Raw genomic sequence first — 15197 nt, forward strand, 5'->3', positions numbered from 1 at the left:
GCCAGCTCTTCAGGAGTAACCTGGAATTTTTGTGCCAGCCGCATTCCGTGATTTCTGAGGTCAGGATCCAGTGATTCTATCCCGCTGAAAATGGGGGCACATTTAGAACTCGTTTAGACGCTCCTTACGAGGATTTGTTCCCAAACCCAAGCAGAGTCCCCTTCTCATTGATTTTTGAGCCAAGTGACCAGGATGGCCCACCTAGGCTTCGGCCGACGTCAGCAGGAGGGCAGGGGGCTCTGCAGACCCGGCGCCTCAATGCCTTTTCACGGGGATGTCCAGGCCGGGGCTGCGCTCTAACATGAAGTGTCACACTGCATAGCAGGTTTCTTTCATGAGCTCTTCTGTATTCTGCCGATGGCTCTTGAACGTGACATTCCTTGAGAACTTCAGACTAAACTTGGTGCCCTCAGGGTTCATTTCCAAGGATACCGACTTTTCGACTATGTTGATGATCCTGTGTCATGCAGCAGTTACCCTGCTCCTACACAGACTAGAGCCACAGTAGGGCCTTTAACATCCCACGAGAGAGCATGCGCTGGACTGGAGAGAGGCGTCCTTGAAGCAAGGAAGTCCTGGATTTCAATCCCGCCTCAGACACATCCTAGCAGCAGAACCCTGAGTCGGTCACTCCTCCTCCTAGCACCTTGAGCCGTCCACACTGCAGAGGGCCGGAGAATCGACTTAGAGTTTAAGGGGGCATGTGGGACGCAATACGTAAAAGCACCACACAATATCATGTTAATTTATGCTTTTCTAAGGATCTCTTTCTATTTTGTCTCTTTCCCTTCATATCCTCCAACACATGCTGCTGTGTTCTGAATTTGGGTGCAGGATGGTGCATATACCACCTACTGCCCAGTCACATTGCTTTTTGGTCAAGGACATAAAATAATGACTCTTCTTTAAAGTGATGGAAAATAGAGCATCCTTCAACATTGGGAGGCCATACAGCCTTCAGATATTGGATGAGTTATTGTGTGGGAGAAGTGACCATTTTATTCTCAACTCATACTATTGGCTGGAAGTCACGTAGAGGCAGACAGACAAATAATAAGAGTAATATTTCAGGTAGTGGATTAACTCAGAGGTTTGAAACTAGCAGAGTACAGCATGATTAAAACATTTTAAAAGGGGCAGCCAAGTGGCTCAGTGTATAGAGAACCAATACTAGAAAAAGTTGCAGATTCAAATGTGACCCCAGATACTACCTTGTCTTTACTGCTTTTCTGCCTTAGAACCAATACATTATGTTGATTCTAAGACAGAAGGTAAGGGTTTTTTAAAAAGTACTACAAAAATCCATAATATAAAGAGGAATCTCTGAGAATTTCAAAGTAAGGAATAAGTGCAGAAAATACATTTCAACAAATACACTAAAATTGCTACAAATTAATTAGTTCAATGTTGTTTCTTCATATGTGTATGTTGTACGTGTTTGGAAATGATTGTTTCCCTTTTTTAATTGTATGAAGTATACTTAAAATTTCTCTGAAACAGATTTCTATGACTTCTTTAGAATTTGTATCTTTGGAATGATTCTTAGATCATGCATATACATAGATACACAACATATGTATACATATAACAGGTATATATGTGTGTATATATCTTTACATCTATATATGTATTCTTAATTTCACAAATATTTGGAAACAATTTATTACAAGCACTATGAATTTAGAGTTAGATAAAGTTTAAGAGGATGTTGATAAATTCCCAACTTGATTTTGTCTTTGCTCTCTGATTAGGTCAACAATCCATCAATTAATTTCTTGTTCCAACTATTTTAACACATAGCCACTTTTCATTTCCCTTTAATCTTAAATTTAAAAATACACTAAATTTGTTGTAGGAATAATGACTGAGCTAGAATATTAGTCCATTTTGCTGAGAAAAATGCCACTATTATTAACTAGAAGACTTTGTCTTAAGAATTTTTTCTAAACTTCATGAATTCTTTCAACTCTGCCAGTGTCCTTTTGCTTTTGAAAAAAGGAATATTGCCTAGCTCAAAAATATTTTCTTCCTTTTAAATACCTATCAAAGCAAAGGAAATATAAAATAACCAATTCATCATTGAAAATTTTTGATCCCAAAATATTAAAGAAACAAGAATTTTAAAAAACTGTATCATTCAACTTGTCAAGCTTCACTAATTGTCCCTTGACAATATAATATCCTGAAGCCTTTCATGATTTGTGTGTGTGTGTGTGGGGGGGGTATTTGTGTTTTCAGAGACATAGTGACATCTTTATTTAAAAAGATATGATTCTCCTTTTTCAGGATTAATACATTTTTGAAAGCACTTTTTATGGAATCAAAGATCTATCTATAACTACAGCATACATATTCATTAAAGCAACATATCAGTATTTCAGCAAATTGAAGACTAGTATTTGAATTTTTATTTTTTTGACTTCAGTGTTTACCTAATATTTGTTTTATTTATGTGTGTTAGGAAACAATTAGTGAGGTTTTGGTACTTACACAAAGGAGAATTCAAATTCATCAGGTTTTTCATTCCTTTGTCTCTTTGAATAATGTTTGCAGTACCTCCAAAACTTTAAGGTTCTGGATTTAACCCTTCTGATTTTATAAAGTTTGGGAAGCTTTTCTTCATTTCAATTCAATTCTTCAATTCAAATGGAAACTTCAATTCCTTTTATAATCAGTGAAATTTTTTAGTATGTAGAAATACCAACTTCACAATAATTTTATTATTGTTTCTCATTGTTTTATAATTCTCTCATGAATAATACATTACTTTTTTTTTTTAAGTGTCATTCTAGGTGGCTCAGTGGATTCAGAGCCAGGTCTAGAGATGGGATGTCCTAGGGTCAAATCTGGCCTCAAAACACTTTCTAACTGTGTGACCTTGGGCAAGTCACCCCCAATGCCTAGGCCTTATTGCTCTTCTGCCTTAGGACCAATACACAGTATTGATTATAAGACGAAAAGTAAGGTTTTTTAGTGTCATTATATTAATTGCTGATTTTTTTCCTCCTGAGCAAAGAAACACATATACTGCTTTTTTACTGAGTTGAACTTCAAATTGAAATGTTGCAGTGGAGATTCTAAACTAATTACTTTGATAAGTATTTTCATTTTATGTGGAGATCTGTTTGATCCAATTTAATGTTCTGAATTGCTGTTTTTTGCAACAGTGATCATGCTTTATGTTTTCATTGGTTCCTCTCTTTACTAAACTATTACTAGGGAATAAGATCAAGTCTACCCCCTCCCCCAAGTTGATTCATGACTGGCTAATTCAGTTTTAAAATTGGTACCTAGAAACTGTCCAATTTTTCTTTAGTTTCTTATCTGTTAATGAGACCGTTTAACAGGTTAATATACTGCATTCCTTTATAGATGAGCCCACCAGCCCAAGCATTGATCATGATATTGCACACATTCCTGCTTCTGCTGTCATTTCGGCCTCCGCCACTCTCGTGCCCAGTATAGCAACAATTCCTCCCAGCCTTACAACTTCAGCCCCTCTAATTCGACGTCAGCTATCACATGACCATGGTAAGTATAAAGTAATAAATGTCTAGACCCAATTCTAACCTCAATTTTTAATCTAAGAGACCATAATATTTTATAACTTGATTGTCACTGCAATAAATCTCAAAACCCCACTGTAGTCATCTGAGTGTTCACTTTTATGTGTAGGATCTGTTGGGCCCATCCTAGATGGCCAGCGCAACTCAAAAACGGAGAGGTCAAAGTCCTATGATGAAGGCCTGGATGATTACCGAGAAGAGGCAAAAGGGTGAGGACTGACTGTTGTGAGTCCCTCACATGTTCTATGTGTGTGTTGGTGCAGGGGGATTCTGAAGTGTTCCATTTGTTAATTTCTATAAAAGTCTGAAAAATGAAATCATGCCTAAATATCAGAATATGTACAGGATAAACTGACTTTAATGGGGTCCCTTAAGTGCATCTAAAAATTTTCCTAGTCTGAATTATATGTTAGAGACTCTTCTTGCATTGTGGATTTTAAACTCTTTACCTGACTCTTGTCCATTCAGATTAAAGAGAGTAAATGGACTATCAAGGAGGATGAAGTAGTTACTTATGAGGTACTATTTAAAGGAGTGGAGAAATAACATGCTATTGTTTCTCATTCTCCTTGGAGTACACAACTTTAAATGGCAGTAAGGCACACAGAATCCAGATAGCCACTATCAGATTATTACCTCTTATTAATCTATTATTAATTAACCTCTTTGGGGTTCTTACTGTGCTATTTCAATTAAGAAAGATCAGCGTATAGAATTGGGAGATTACTCATGTAATTGTGTTTTCACTCATCCTTAGAAAAATTCTTTTAGAATATTAAGTCAATTTTTATCGAATGTTAGCTCTCCCATATGACACATTGGAAATACCCTTTTGTATTTGAAGTATTATTTTGTAAGTGTTATACATATTCAGATTTCTTTTATTTCCCCAACAGGTCTTTTAAACATGTATCTAGCTTGAAGGGAATCAAGGTAGGTATTTATTTTATATTCAAACATATTGTAGCTGATTCTGTTTATTTTTTATTACTGTAGCAACTTCATTTTTATCATGGTTCTTTTTTTTGCAAGAAATCAACTTATACTAGTACCTAAATATTTTGGGGAGCCTCCGCCCCAAATTACACAATAGTAAATATAAGATCAACTCATCTAGTTTTTATAAAATACATATTTGTCATATATGTTACCTCAAACAGTCTTCCAAATATTCCTCAATTATTTTTAACTAAATATGAAAATAAAACTTACAAGTAAAATCTTGATAGCAATGAAATTCATCATTTTTCTTGCTTTTCTGTTATACTATCAAAAACCTTGCTATCCAAATGTATATGTTTTTATTAAAATATTTTCTGAGGGCTTCAGTTCAAAAATCAATTCCACTTTGACTCTCAATCCTCTAGGCAGCCCTCTAAGACTATAAATTGCAAAGAATGAGTTCTTACCTGGGTGATCACTAGAGTTAAAGAGAAAAGGAGAGGCAAACTACCTAGTGATTAGGAATTGCTAAAGAGACTGTAAAGAAAATGTTCATTAGGGTCTAACCAAGTAAGTTGAAATCACTTTGAAGGAATTTGAAAGCTGAGTTCTGAAGACTCCTTAATTCATATCCCTAGATTATTTCTTTATACCAATTATTTTAAAGAAAAAAATAGAAGACATTTTGGGTTGTTTTTGTTGTTGTTCCTTTTCTGTAGGTCTTAGACAGCCAGAAATCTTCAGAAGACTCTGGGTCCAGAAAAGATTCCTCTTCTGAGGTATTCAGTGATGCAGCCAAGGAAGGATGGCTCCATTTTCGACAACTTGTCACTGATAAGGGGAAGGTACTAAATTTTAAAACTCTTCTTTATGTTCAAACTGATTAAATACATGGCAAATTAATCTTAAAATAAATTCCATAGCTATCCCGGGCTAAAATCCATAAGAATTTGATCAGTCATTTTAATATTTTTACAAATCCAAACATTTAAATATTTTAAAACATTCTGAATGATTTTAAATTTTTACTTTTGTCCCTGTTAGGGCATGTTAGGGCAATATAATTGTAAAGTCTCTGGAAAGAAAGTAATGTTCTTTGATCTGATCAGTTTTTATTAGTTTGTCTAATAGACATTTAACAACATTCATTTTTTTGTTATTTACATTACAAGGCTCTTAATCCTTTTCTAGTTCAAATGCCATAACTTCACTTCTTTATAAATTAAATGTATTTGATTTTTACCCAGATATTATACCCTTCATGGAAAATCTCACTATAAAAACTTTCCAAGTGGCCACTGGCTAACTTAATCACAAGTAAAGTGCCTTTCAGTGATAAGTATCTTAAAAGATCAACATAACAAATTTTTTATGTGTTTAGGTATTATCATTTGCTATAATATAAAACTACTGAACATTGCTTTCAGTCATATTGTTTGTTCATAGTATGTTTTGAATCCTCTGGGCTAAGCTGAATACTTCAGTCTTAGACTTCAAGATTTCTGTCCTTTCTTCCTCAAAAACAAACAAACCTCAAAACACAAAAAAGCCAAAATAACCCTCTTCTAATCCTAGCTCATTCTGACTGCCTCCTTATCTTTTATCATCTCCACATTTTTGTATAGTTTGCAGTTTGCTTATACTCTATAGTTTTTTAATTTATATTTCCCCAACTAGATTACTAGTTTCTCAGAAGTAGGGATGCCATCTCACATTTATGTAGCACTTTAGAGATGTATTCTCACATATAAGACAACATAAAGGTGAGTTGTTATTTTTATCCAAAGGAGAGTACTTTTTGAGTTTGTGTATAACTGTATGCACAAACACACAAGTCTATGTCTTCTGTGCACTGGTTATGTTTTCCAGCGAGTTGGTGGGAGCATTCGGCCATGGAAACAGATGTATGTCGTTCTTCGGGGCCATTCGCTTTACTTGCACAAAGATAAACGGGAACAAATTACTCCATCAGAAGAAGAACAACCTATCAGTGTAAATGCATGCTTGATAGATATTTCTTACAGTGAAACCAAGAGGAAAAATGTATTCAGACTTACCACCTCGGATTGTGAGTACCTGTTTCAGGCTGAAGACAGAGATGACATGTTGGCCTGGATCAAAGCCATCCAGGAAAGCAGCAGCCTCAGTGAGGAGGTAGGTTCTGAGAGGGACCCACAGTCTCTGTCTGGAGACCCTTTATCAAATGTGCTCGTCTGTAGTGCTGCTGATGGTGAGGGAAGAACCACTGTATTCCTATTGTGCTGTGCTTCCCTGGAGTGAATTCTAGGCCTGACTTTGTCCCCGTGGCTTATCAGCCTCTCTGTGTCTTGGTTTCTCTTGGATGGAAAGAATGTTGCTTCATTTTTGTAAGGAGCAAAGGAGCTTATAGAATTTCAAGAGTTGGGAAGGTCCTCAGAGATGATCTCATTTAGTTTAGATCTGAGGGAGGAATTTCCACCATGATGTCCCTGATAACAGTTCCTTGACAGGAACCCATTTTCTTCTCAGGCAACATTTATTTTTTACATACTTCATGTTTGGGAGGCTCCTCCCTATATAGGACACACCTCTCTGACCTTGTTCTGCATCTCCCACCCACCCTTTTTCATATAATAAACCTTCAGATAGTTTAAGGTACATATTCAAGATGTCATACAGGAAGGCACTTTGAAAATGTACCTTTGTGTCTTTGTGGTTATGACTGTTAATAGAGTTCTGCCAGTGGATCAGGGCTTCTTGGAAACCTGACACCAAACCAGAGTTCTGTACCCTTTTGCATTATTATCTGGCTGGGGTAGAATGCTCCCTGCTCACATTAGAATACCACCAATGACAAAAACTTGGTGCTTGAGGCAGACATCCATCTGATGCCTCAGGTGTCTGCTTGCTCCCACTTTATTGACATGCAGGATGAAGGCAGGGAGAAGAGCTTGTCTAGGGTTTCTTTCTCCTACTCAAGTCCCACTCAGAGAAGCTCTTGTTCTTTGCCCAGTGTCCTGAAGGGAATAAGTATGAGAAACTGACTTAATATTTCTATGTTCTTCCTACATTCCTTTACACACTCTACCATATTTTAAAAAACCATGGCATTCTGCAAGACACGAATAGGGTTTCTGTGAAATAAAATGTATACTAATGATATGTGGCAAATTCTCCATATGGAACCAGGCTTAACTTTCTCCATTTTAGATAAAAATGTCCCCAATTTTTATATTTCAAAGTTATATTATAATCCCAGACCTCTCTGACAAGCATTTGTGGATTCTATCAATTTCTTTTAAGCCCAAAAGTGTTCCAAAGAAGAAATATGAAACCTTTCTTTTGATATGACTTTTAAAAATTGGGCACTTGGATAAAGTTGCTTTTTCAATCCCAGCCTCCATTGTTTTATAGGATACTGGAGCTACTAGCAGAGATCTAATCAGCCGGAGGATAAAGGAATATAGTAACCTGATGAGGTGAGGTACCCACTCTGCCAGTGTTTGATTGATTTGGAGGGGATAGAGACAGATTTCAGAGAAAAAGCCATGGAATGTTGACTATTTATTTTCTTCCTTCAGCAAAGCAGATCAGCTTCCAAAAACTCCTCGCCAGAGCCTCAGTATCAGGCAGACCCTCCTTGGTACTAAATCAGAACCAAAATTTCAGAGTCCACACTCTCCCAAAGAGGAGTCAGAAAGAAAACTCCTCAGTAAAGGTATGCACTTTTATTGGATAGGTAGAGAACACATTCTGTGACCAAGACTACTGATGTATCAGGTTCTACAAATGTCTTAACATTAAAGATGTAAATTCTTTTTCTAAGAATTCTCAGAAAGTTAGTTTTCCCTACCTTCTGAAGAGCCAGAGACCTAATGAGACAGTGAAATCTGGGAGTATTTTTGCTTTAGCTTTAAACCCCAAAGATATAGCTTTATAGTGTATGTTGGAAAAATTTTTTAAAAATCAAGCAAAGTGTATTCCTCAAAAATGCAAGTACACAAGTAATTTCTAACACCTATTGTTTTATACAGAAACTAGACTTAGACAGCCAGAATCAGGTAACAAACATACTCTTAAATTAAATAGGCTAGTCTAGTACTTAAAGAGATCCACTTTGGAATTGAGTAGTCTCAGGCTCCATCTTCTCTTAATATAAATAATTTTTTTTGATGTAGTCAAAATTATTTATTTTACATTTTGTGATTCTTTCTATGTCTTGCTTGTTTTTTTTAAATTATATTTTATTTGATCATTTCCAAGCATTATTCATTAAAGACATAGATCATTTTCTTTTCCTCCCCCCAACCCCCCCACCCCCCATAGCCGACGCGTAAATCCACTGGGCATGACATGTTTTCTTGATTTGAACCCATTGCTATGTTGATAATATTTGCATTAATTAGAGTGTTCATTTAGAGTCTCTCCTCTGTCATGTCCCCTCAACCGCTGTATTCAGGCAGTTGCTTTTCCTCGGTGTTTCCACTCCCATAGTTTATCCTTTGCTTATGAATAGTGTTTTTTTCTCCTAGATCCCTGCAAATTGTTCAGGGACATTACACCGCCACTAATGGAGAAGTCCATTACATTCTATTATACCACTTAATAGAAATAATTTAAAGAGCCCTTTAATAAATTCTCACTAAGACCAATTCAGCAGGAAAACACCAGGGTCATATTATCCAGAATGAGAATCTGGAAGCCCCCCAGCATATTATCCAACCCTTTACCTTTCTATTTAGATAGAAAAAGGAGAAACAGTAGGGAATAAACTATTATGTGACCCTGGGCAAGGCTCTTGGCCTCTGAGTTAAAAAGCAGCCCTGTGAACCCTCTGTAAGTTGCAAAGCAGGAATTTGCACTTCTGGAATGAACTCCGTCCACTGAGAACATCACTCATCTGGTCTAAAAAAGAAAGAGATTGGACTGTCAGCACATGTACTCAGACATATACCTCTATGTGTGTATTAGTACAAATAGAGGAACTTTAGAGACTTAGATGTTGTGTTGATTCCTCGATCTCTTACAGAGTGCCTTAGTTATAATAATAACTTTATGAACGTTTGTGAAATTTCATTGAAAACTTCAATATGGTACATAAAGGGATTAAAACAAACTGTCATAGAAGACATAATGAAAGATAAGAGGAGATGGAATAGGATGAAGTGCAACATTGTTAATTAGTGCATCATATTTTTATATTAAAGGGATCCTAATTAAGCCAACATAGTCTACATATTTTAAATATGATTCAAAAATTTTTGTTTTATTTATTTTTTTCTCAATGTATCACCTCCTTGTTTCCAACAATAACTAACCAAAGATGATACTAGTCCTCCAAAAGACAAAGGCACGTGGAGAAAAGGCATTCCAAACATCATGAGGAAAACATTTGAGAAAAAGCCAGCTGCTGTGGGAACCTTTGGTGTCAGACTGGATGACTGCCCCCCAGCTCATACCAACCGGGTAGGAGACAACAGCTTTGCTTATACAATCTCATCAATATGGATACTCCCCTCCAGTAATACCTACCCTGCCTCTTTTCCATGTCTTTACATAACAGGGCCCCTTACTTTCATCCTATTGACATTTTGTGGCTACCAGTGGGAGCACCGGCATCCCTCACTTCAGCGAGTCACTCGTTTTTTGGTCATGTTTTCTCCCGTGACATTTTGAATATAACTTCTACGTAATTTATGATTTGTAATGTGTTATGATGTATTTGTGCGCAGCAGACACTTCTCTTTTGTTGACCGTTGGATGTTCCTTAACTTCAGAAGTTCAGAGATTTATTGTGATCTGAGAATTACAGCCAGGTAGTGCCAGAATCAGTCGGTCTCTCACCTTGCATTTAAATGCTCAGTATGTGTCTGGTATTGTGCCTAACCTCCGTACAAAGGCACAAAAAAGAAAACAGTCCTTCCCTCAGAGAACTTATATTCTCACAGGAACAGCAACATGCTTTTGTAGAAAAGTAATCCAGGCATAGCCATTGAAGGGACCAGGAAAGTCCTAATGCTGTATAGGTTGACACTTGAGCTGAGTTTTGAGGCAAAAAGTGCTCATATGTTTAAAATAACTCATCATTTGGGCAATTCCCTCTAGGATGCAATTTGCAACCCAAGCCCCACTGTGCCTGCTCAGTCTATGTGACTTCTGAAGATTTCTTCCCAAAAAATTCTCCACAGGGACTCCCCCCCAAAATATTAGAGACTCTGCTCATCCTCTAGATACACCTATCTTCCCTCCTCTCATCCCCAGATCTAGCTCAGCTTCTTTCTGACATCTGATTCGTGGATTGCATCCTTTCTCCTATTCTTTGGAGCTTCTCATTGATTGTATGTTGCAGCCTGTTCATACCAACTGTGTCCCCATTATTGACCCCCATTTGAGGTTCCTCTGTAGGTTTCAGAGAGACCTTTGTTGTTAGGGGAAGCTTGAGATTGGTAAAAAAAAAAAAAAAACTGTCCAGCCTACTCTCCTCCTTTTCAACTCTGAGACCACTTACTGTCCACTTGCATTGCCTGGCCCAGATATAAATATACTGTTGGACATGTTCAGTAGGATTCTACCCAGACACGTGTTGGAATCTGGGCATCCATTAGGCCTCTCCTGTGTGGACAGTTAAGCCAAACTCCTGGGAGTGATTATAGACCTTTTCCAGGATGCTTTGCAGGGTCTTGTGACTTGTGCTCAGCAGGATGGTCTCTGCAAATGAGACTATCTGGGGAACCTCACCATCCTCTGGAAATCCCTCTTTGGTTTAGATCCCTACACGGCACTTCCTTGTCACACTGGCAAATACTTCTTGCCTACAAATATCTCCTGTTTTGTGTGTCTCACTTGATGTTTAGTATCAAAGGGCCATTGAACAAGTTTATTTATGCTGTTCAATCTTCCAAAGAATGATGATAATGTCTGAGTGGGAGATTGCTGCCTTACAGACTCATTTTACAAGCTTTTTGCTTTAATGAGTCAATTACTTTTTCATAATTCACAAACATGTACAATGGAATCTTATATCTCTACAAATTTCAGTTAATTTTGAGATGTTATGCCATCTTCAAATATAATTTGTGAGAACTCCTTGTTCCCTGTTAATTCTTTTATCATAGAAGCTCCTCAAAGTTTTTATATAGGTGAAAAATTACGTGCATAGTAGGTCAGTAACTGTAAATGTCTCTAGGTCATCATTGTTTGGAATTAACAAAGTGGAATTTTTTTCCCATGTTTGATATGTTTCTAAACCTTTAGATCCTTATAAATTGTCCCTCTCATCTTATGTGGATGTCCTAATATGACTGCTTTTCCTTTCTTCATTCTCACTAACAACATCACTTCTGCAGATGTTTTAGGGATTGTGATGTTGAGGATCAAGTGAGGTGATCTTACTGTACTTAATGGATAAGATAGCTTGTTGTAATAATTTTTGCCAATCATTTCCTCTTTCCATTTTCATCCTAATTCACCCTTGAGATGGTCTTGTTTGACATCTTTCCATAAACAGGTTTTACTTTCTATTGTTTCTCTGTTCTTTTATGAGACAAAAACAGCTACTAATCATTCATCATCCTTTTCAAGATTTTACAAATGAGTTTATATTTTATCTTGGTGTTTCCTTTAGTAGCCATCACTCAAAGTTTGGCTACTAAGGCAAATGTTTGCTACGGCATTTTAATTTACATTGATTTAACTTTTGGAAGAAATCATTATACTTGTTGTTGATGTTAAAAAGAGAAGGCTTTATTTTAGAGGAAAACTGGAAGTTATTAAAAACTTCAGTTTTCTAAAGGCAGCCTAGCCCGTTCTGCTCCTATTAAATGCCGGGATCAGCTCATTGTTTTTTTTTATAGTATTTGTATAAGGTAAATGTGTTGATAGATAAGTTCTTCTGCAGTTATAATTTATAATCTTACAGTAGATACAAAAGATCCTCCTTTGACTTTTTCTCCAGTGTGGATTATTAGACCCACTTTTTTTGAGAGTGTAGAGATCTCACTTAGGAGATTCTGCATAAATACATGGAAATTGCAGACAGTTCCATGTCATCTACAGACAGACACATCTGAAAGGATCTCACCATAAATAATACCAAATTCCCCCCCTCCCCCACTGGGACATTGTATTTAATGACAATACTGAGCTCCTCTACCATTCATACACCTCTTTGTTTGTTTTATGCTTCCCTTGGTATTATTACTCAAAGGTAGAACAATGTTATCCCTATTCCATCTTTCAAGGAATATTTTATGATTTTAATGTAGACATTGGAAACAATATTAGAGAAGATAATCTGTCAGATTAATTTTTATAGTCTATAAATGTGGAATGTTATATTCTCTTTTAATTACCCCCAACTTCTCTCTCCCTTATATTACCCACCACCTCCTTTCTTACTCCTCTTCTACTTCTCTATAGGGTAAGATAGGATTCTAATACCCCAATAAATCTGGTTATTATTCCCTCTCTGAACCATTTCCAATGAGAGTAAGGTTTAATTATTACCTGTCACCACCCTCATCTTCCCCATTCACTGAGGTGAAGATATATTCCTTCTTTTCCCCTCACACCTTTTTATGTGATATAATTTACCCTATTTTACTTTTCTCTTCCCATTTCTCTTAAAAAAAAAAAACTAGAGGCGAAAAAGAGGATTGTTCTAATGTATCATTCTAGACCACACCTATGTATACTTCTTCTAACTATTATGATAATGATAACAATTTTTAAGAGTTACAATATCCTTTTTCCATATAAAAATTTTGAACTTATCAAAGCTCTTAAATTTTTTCTCTTATTTACCTTTTTTATGTTTCTCTTGAATTTTGTATTTGGACATCAAATTTCTGTCTAAGTCTGGTCTTTTCTTCAGGAATGCTTAGAAATCTTCTATTTTATTAAATGACCAGACTTTCCCCGGAAAGAAAATAGTTGATTTTGATGGATAGATGATTCTTGGTTCTAAATGGAGCTCCTTGCCTTCCAGAATATCATATTATAAGCCTTCCAGTCCTTCAGTGTGGAAGTTTCCAGATCTTGTGTAATACTGACAGAGACTCCATGCTATTTGAATTGTTTCTTTCTGGCTGTTTGCAGCAGTTACTCCTTGGCCTGGGAGCTCTTAAATGTGGCTATAATATTCCTGGGATTTGTCATTTGGGGATTTATTGCAGGTGGTGATCTGTGGATTCTTTCAATGTCTATTTTACCCTCTTATTCAAGAATATCAGGGCAGTTTCTTGGATAATGTCTTATTATATGATATATAGGGGGATTTTTGGTCATGACTTTCAGGTAGTCCAATCATTTTCAAATTGTGTTTCCTGGATTTATTTTCCAGGGCAGTTTTTTTCTCAATGAGATTTCTATTTTTTTCATTCTTTTGATTTTATTATTTCCTGATGTCTCATGAAGTCACTAGCTTCTATTTGTCCATTTCTAATTTTTAAAGACTGAATTTCTTCTATGACCTTTTGATCTTCCTTTTCATGGCACTCTTCTATTCAGTGGATTTTTTTTTTTGCTTTTTCCAATAGGTCAATTCTGTTCTTAAAAGAAATTCTTTTCTTCATTAATTTTTTGTGCCCTTTTGCATTACTTGTATTTTCCCATATTTTTCTTCAACCTGTCTTATTGAATTCCTTTTTGAGTTATTCCAGAGCTTGAGACTAATTTCCATTTTGCTTTGAAGTTTTACATGTAGTTGCTTGGATCTCACCCTCCCCTGTTTATTCTGTTTTTCTTTTTGTCTTCATAGAAACTATCATGGGTTTAGGTGTTTCTTTTGTTCTTTGCTCATTTGCCTAGCCTTTTTTTTTTTAACCTGTGACATGGGATTTCTGAAAGCTGATGATTCTGTCTCTTCTGCTTCTGGCTTATAGGGTTCTTGCACTGTGAGCTATTTTGCCCTGGGCCTAAGTCTTCACTACAGTGCAGGTTTGAAAGGGCCAAACACTATGGTTTTTTGGGCCTCACTGTGGGGTGGTGCCAGGGCCCTGACACTTCAAGGAGTGGGTCGCAGGTGTGGAATGCTCTGTTGTTAGTTTATCTAGGGTCCTAGGATCCCAAAGTTGGTCTATGCCCAGCCTTGGAACCCAGTGCAGTAAGGGGGGAAGGTTAGTTGGTCAACACTTTTCTGTGTGCACTTTTGCTTTTGGTTCCCTCTTATCCTATGAACACTGACTGTTTCTCAATCACATGATCTGATGAAGATATGATTGGGGTTTTGGCTTTAAAAGATCACTCTGTTGCAAATATGAATAATGTGGAAATAGGTTTTGAATAATGATACATGTATAATGCAGTGGAATTATCAGCTCAAGGAGGGGGTAGGGAAGAGGAGAGGGGAAAATCATGGGAAAATATTCTAAATTAATTAATCTTAAAAAAGAAATTGACTCTCTTTGCCTATCTTTCAAGTTGAATTCAGTGGGAGAGTCCCATTACTCAGTCTTGCTGTTGGTTTTTGATTCCTGTGTTTTTGAGGTGCTTCTTAAAGATGGGTTTGGAAGGATTGTCAAAGCGTTTCAGCTTCTGCTACTAAGCTGCCATCTTGGCTCCACTCCTCTTCTGGAATATTACATTACTACAGTTTTCAGTTATCTATGGACTACAAAGATGTATTTTATTAAAGAGAATGTCATTGTAGAAGGATGCCAGTTCTTTTCTCAAACTTTCATCAGGGTTGCCCTTTGTATAGATGTAGTCTCA

General features: G+C 36.6%; 1 protein-coding gene across 5 annotated transcripts in view; it reads left to right on the top strand.

Moving 5' to 3' along the window:
* The window catches only part of ARHGAP21 (Rho GTPase activating protein 21), a 197793-nt gene that overhangs the window by 168733 nt on the left and 13863 nt on the right, over positions 1–15197 (top strand). For all 5 annotated transcript variants that reach the window (XR_008912422.1, XM_001376252.4, XM_007504864.3 and 2 more), the window contains 8 exons: positions 3373–3531; positions 3676–3775; positions 4463–4499; positions 5228–5353; positions 6378–6662; positions 7902–7966; positions 8069–8205; positions 9811–9953. Coding sequence is in view for 4 of the 5 variants with exons in the window: in XM_001376252.4 (XP_001376289.2) it covers positions 3373–3531; positions 3676–3775; positions 4463–4499; positions 5228–5353; positions 6378–6662; positions 7902–7966; positions 8069–8205; positions 9811–9953 (1052 nt within the window). In the remaining variant the exon portion in view is untranslated. The remainder of the gene's footprint in view (positions 1–3372; positions 3532–3675; positions 3776–4462; positions 4500–5227; positions 5354–6377; positions 6663–7901; positions 7967–8068; positions 8206–9810; positions 9954–15197) is intronic.

Source organism: Monodelphis domestica, chromosome 5, assembly GCF_027887165.1.
Source record: "Monodelphis domestica isolate mMonDom1 chromosome 5, mMonDom1.pri, whole genome shotgun sequence".
NCBI lineage: Eukaryota > Metazoa > Chordata > Mammalia > Didelphimorphia > Didelphidae > Monodelphis > Monodelphis domestica.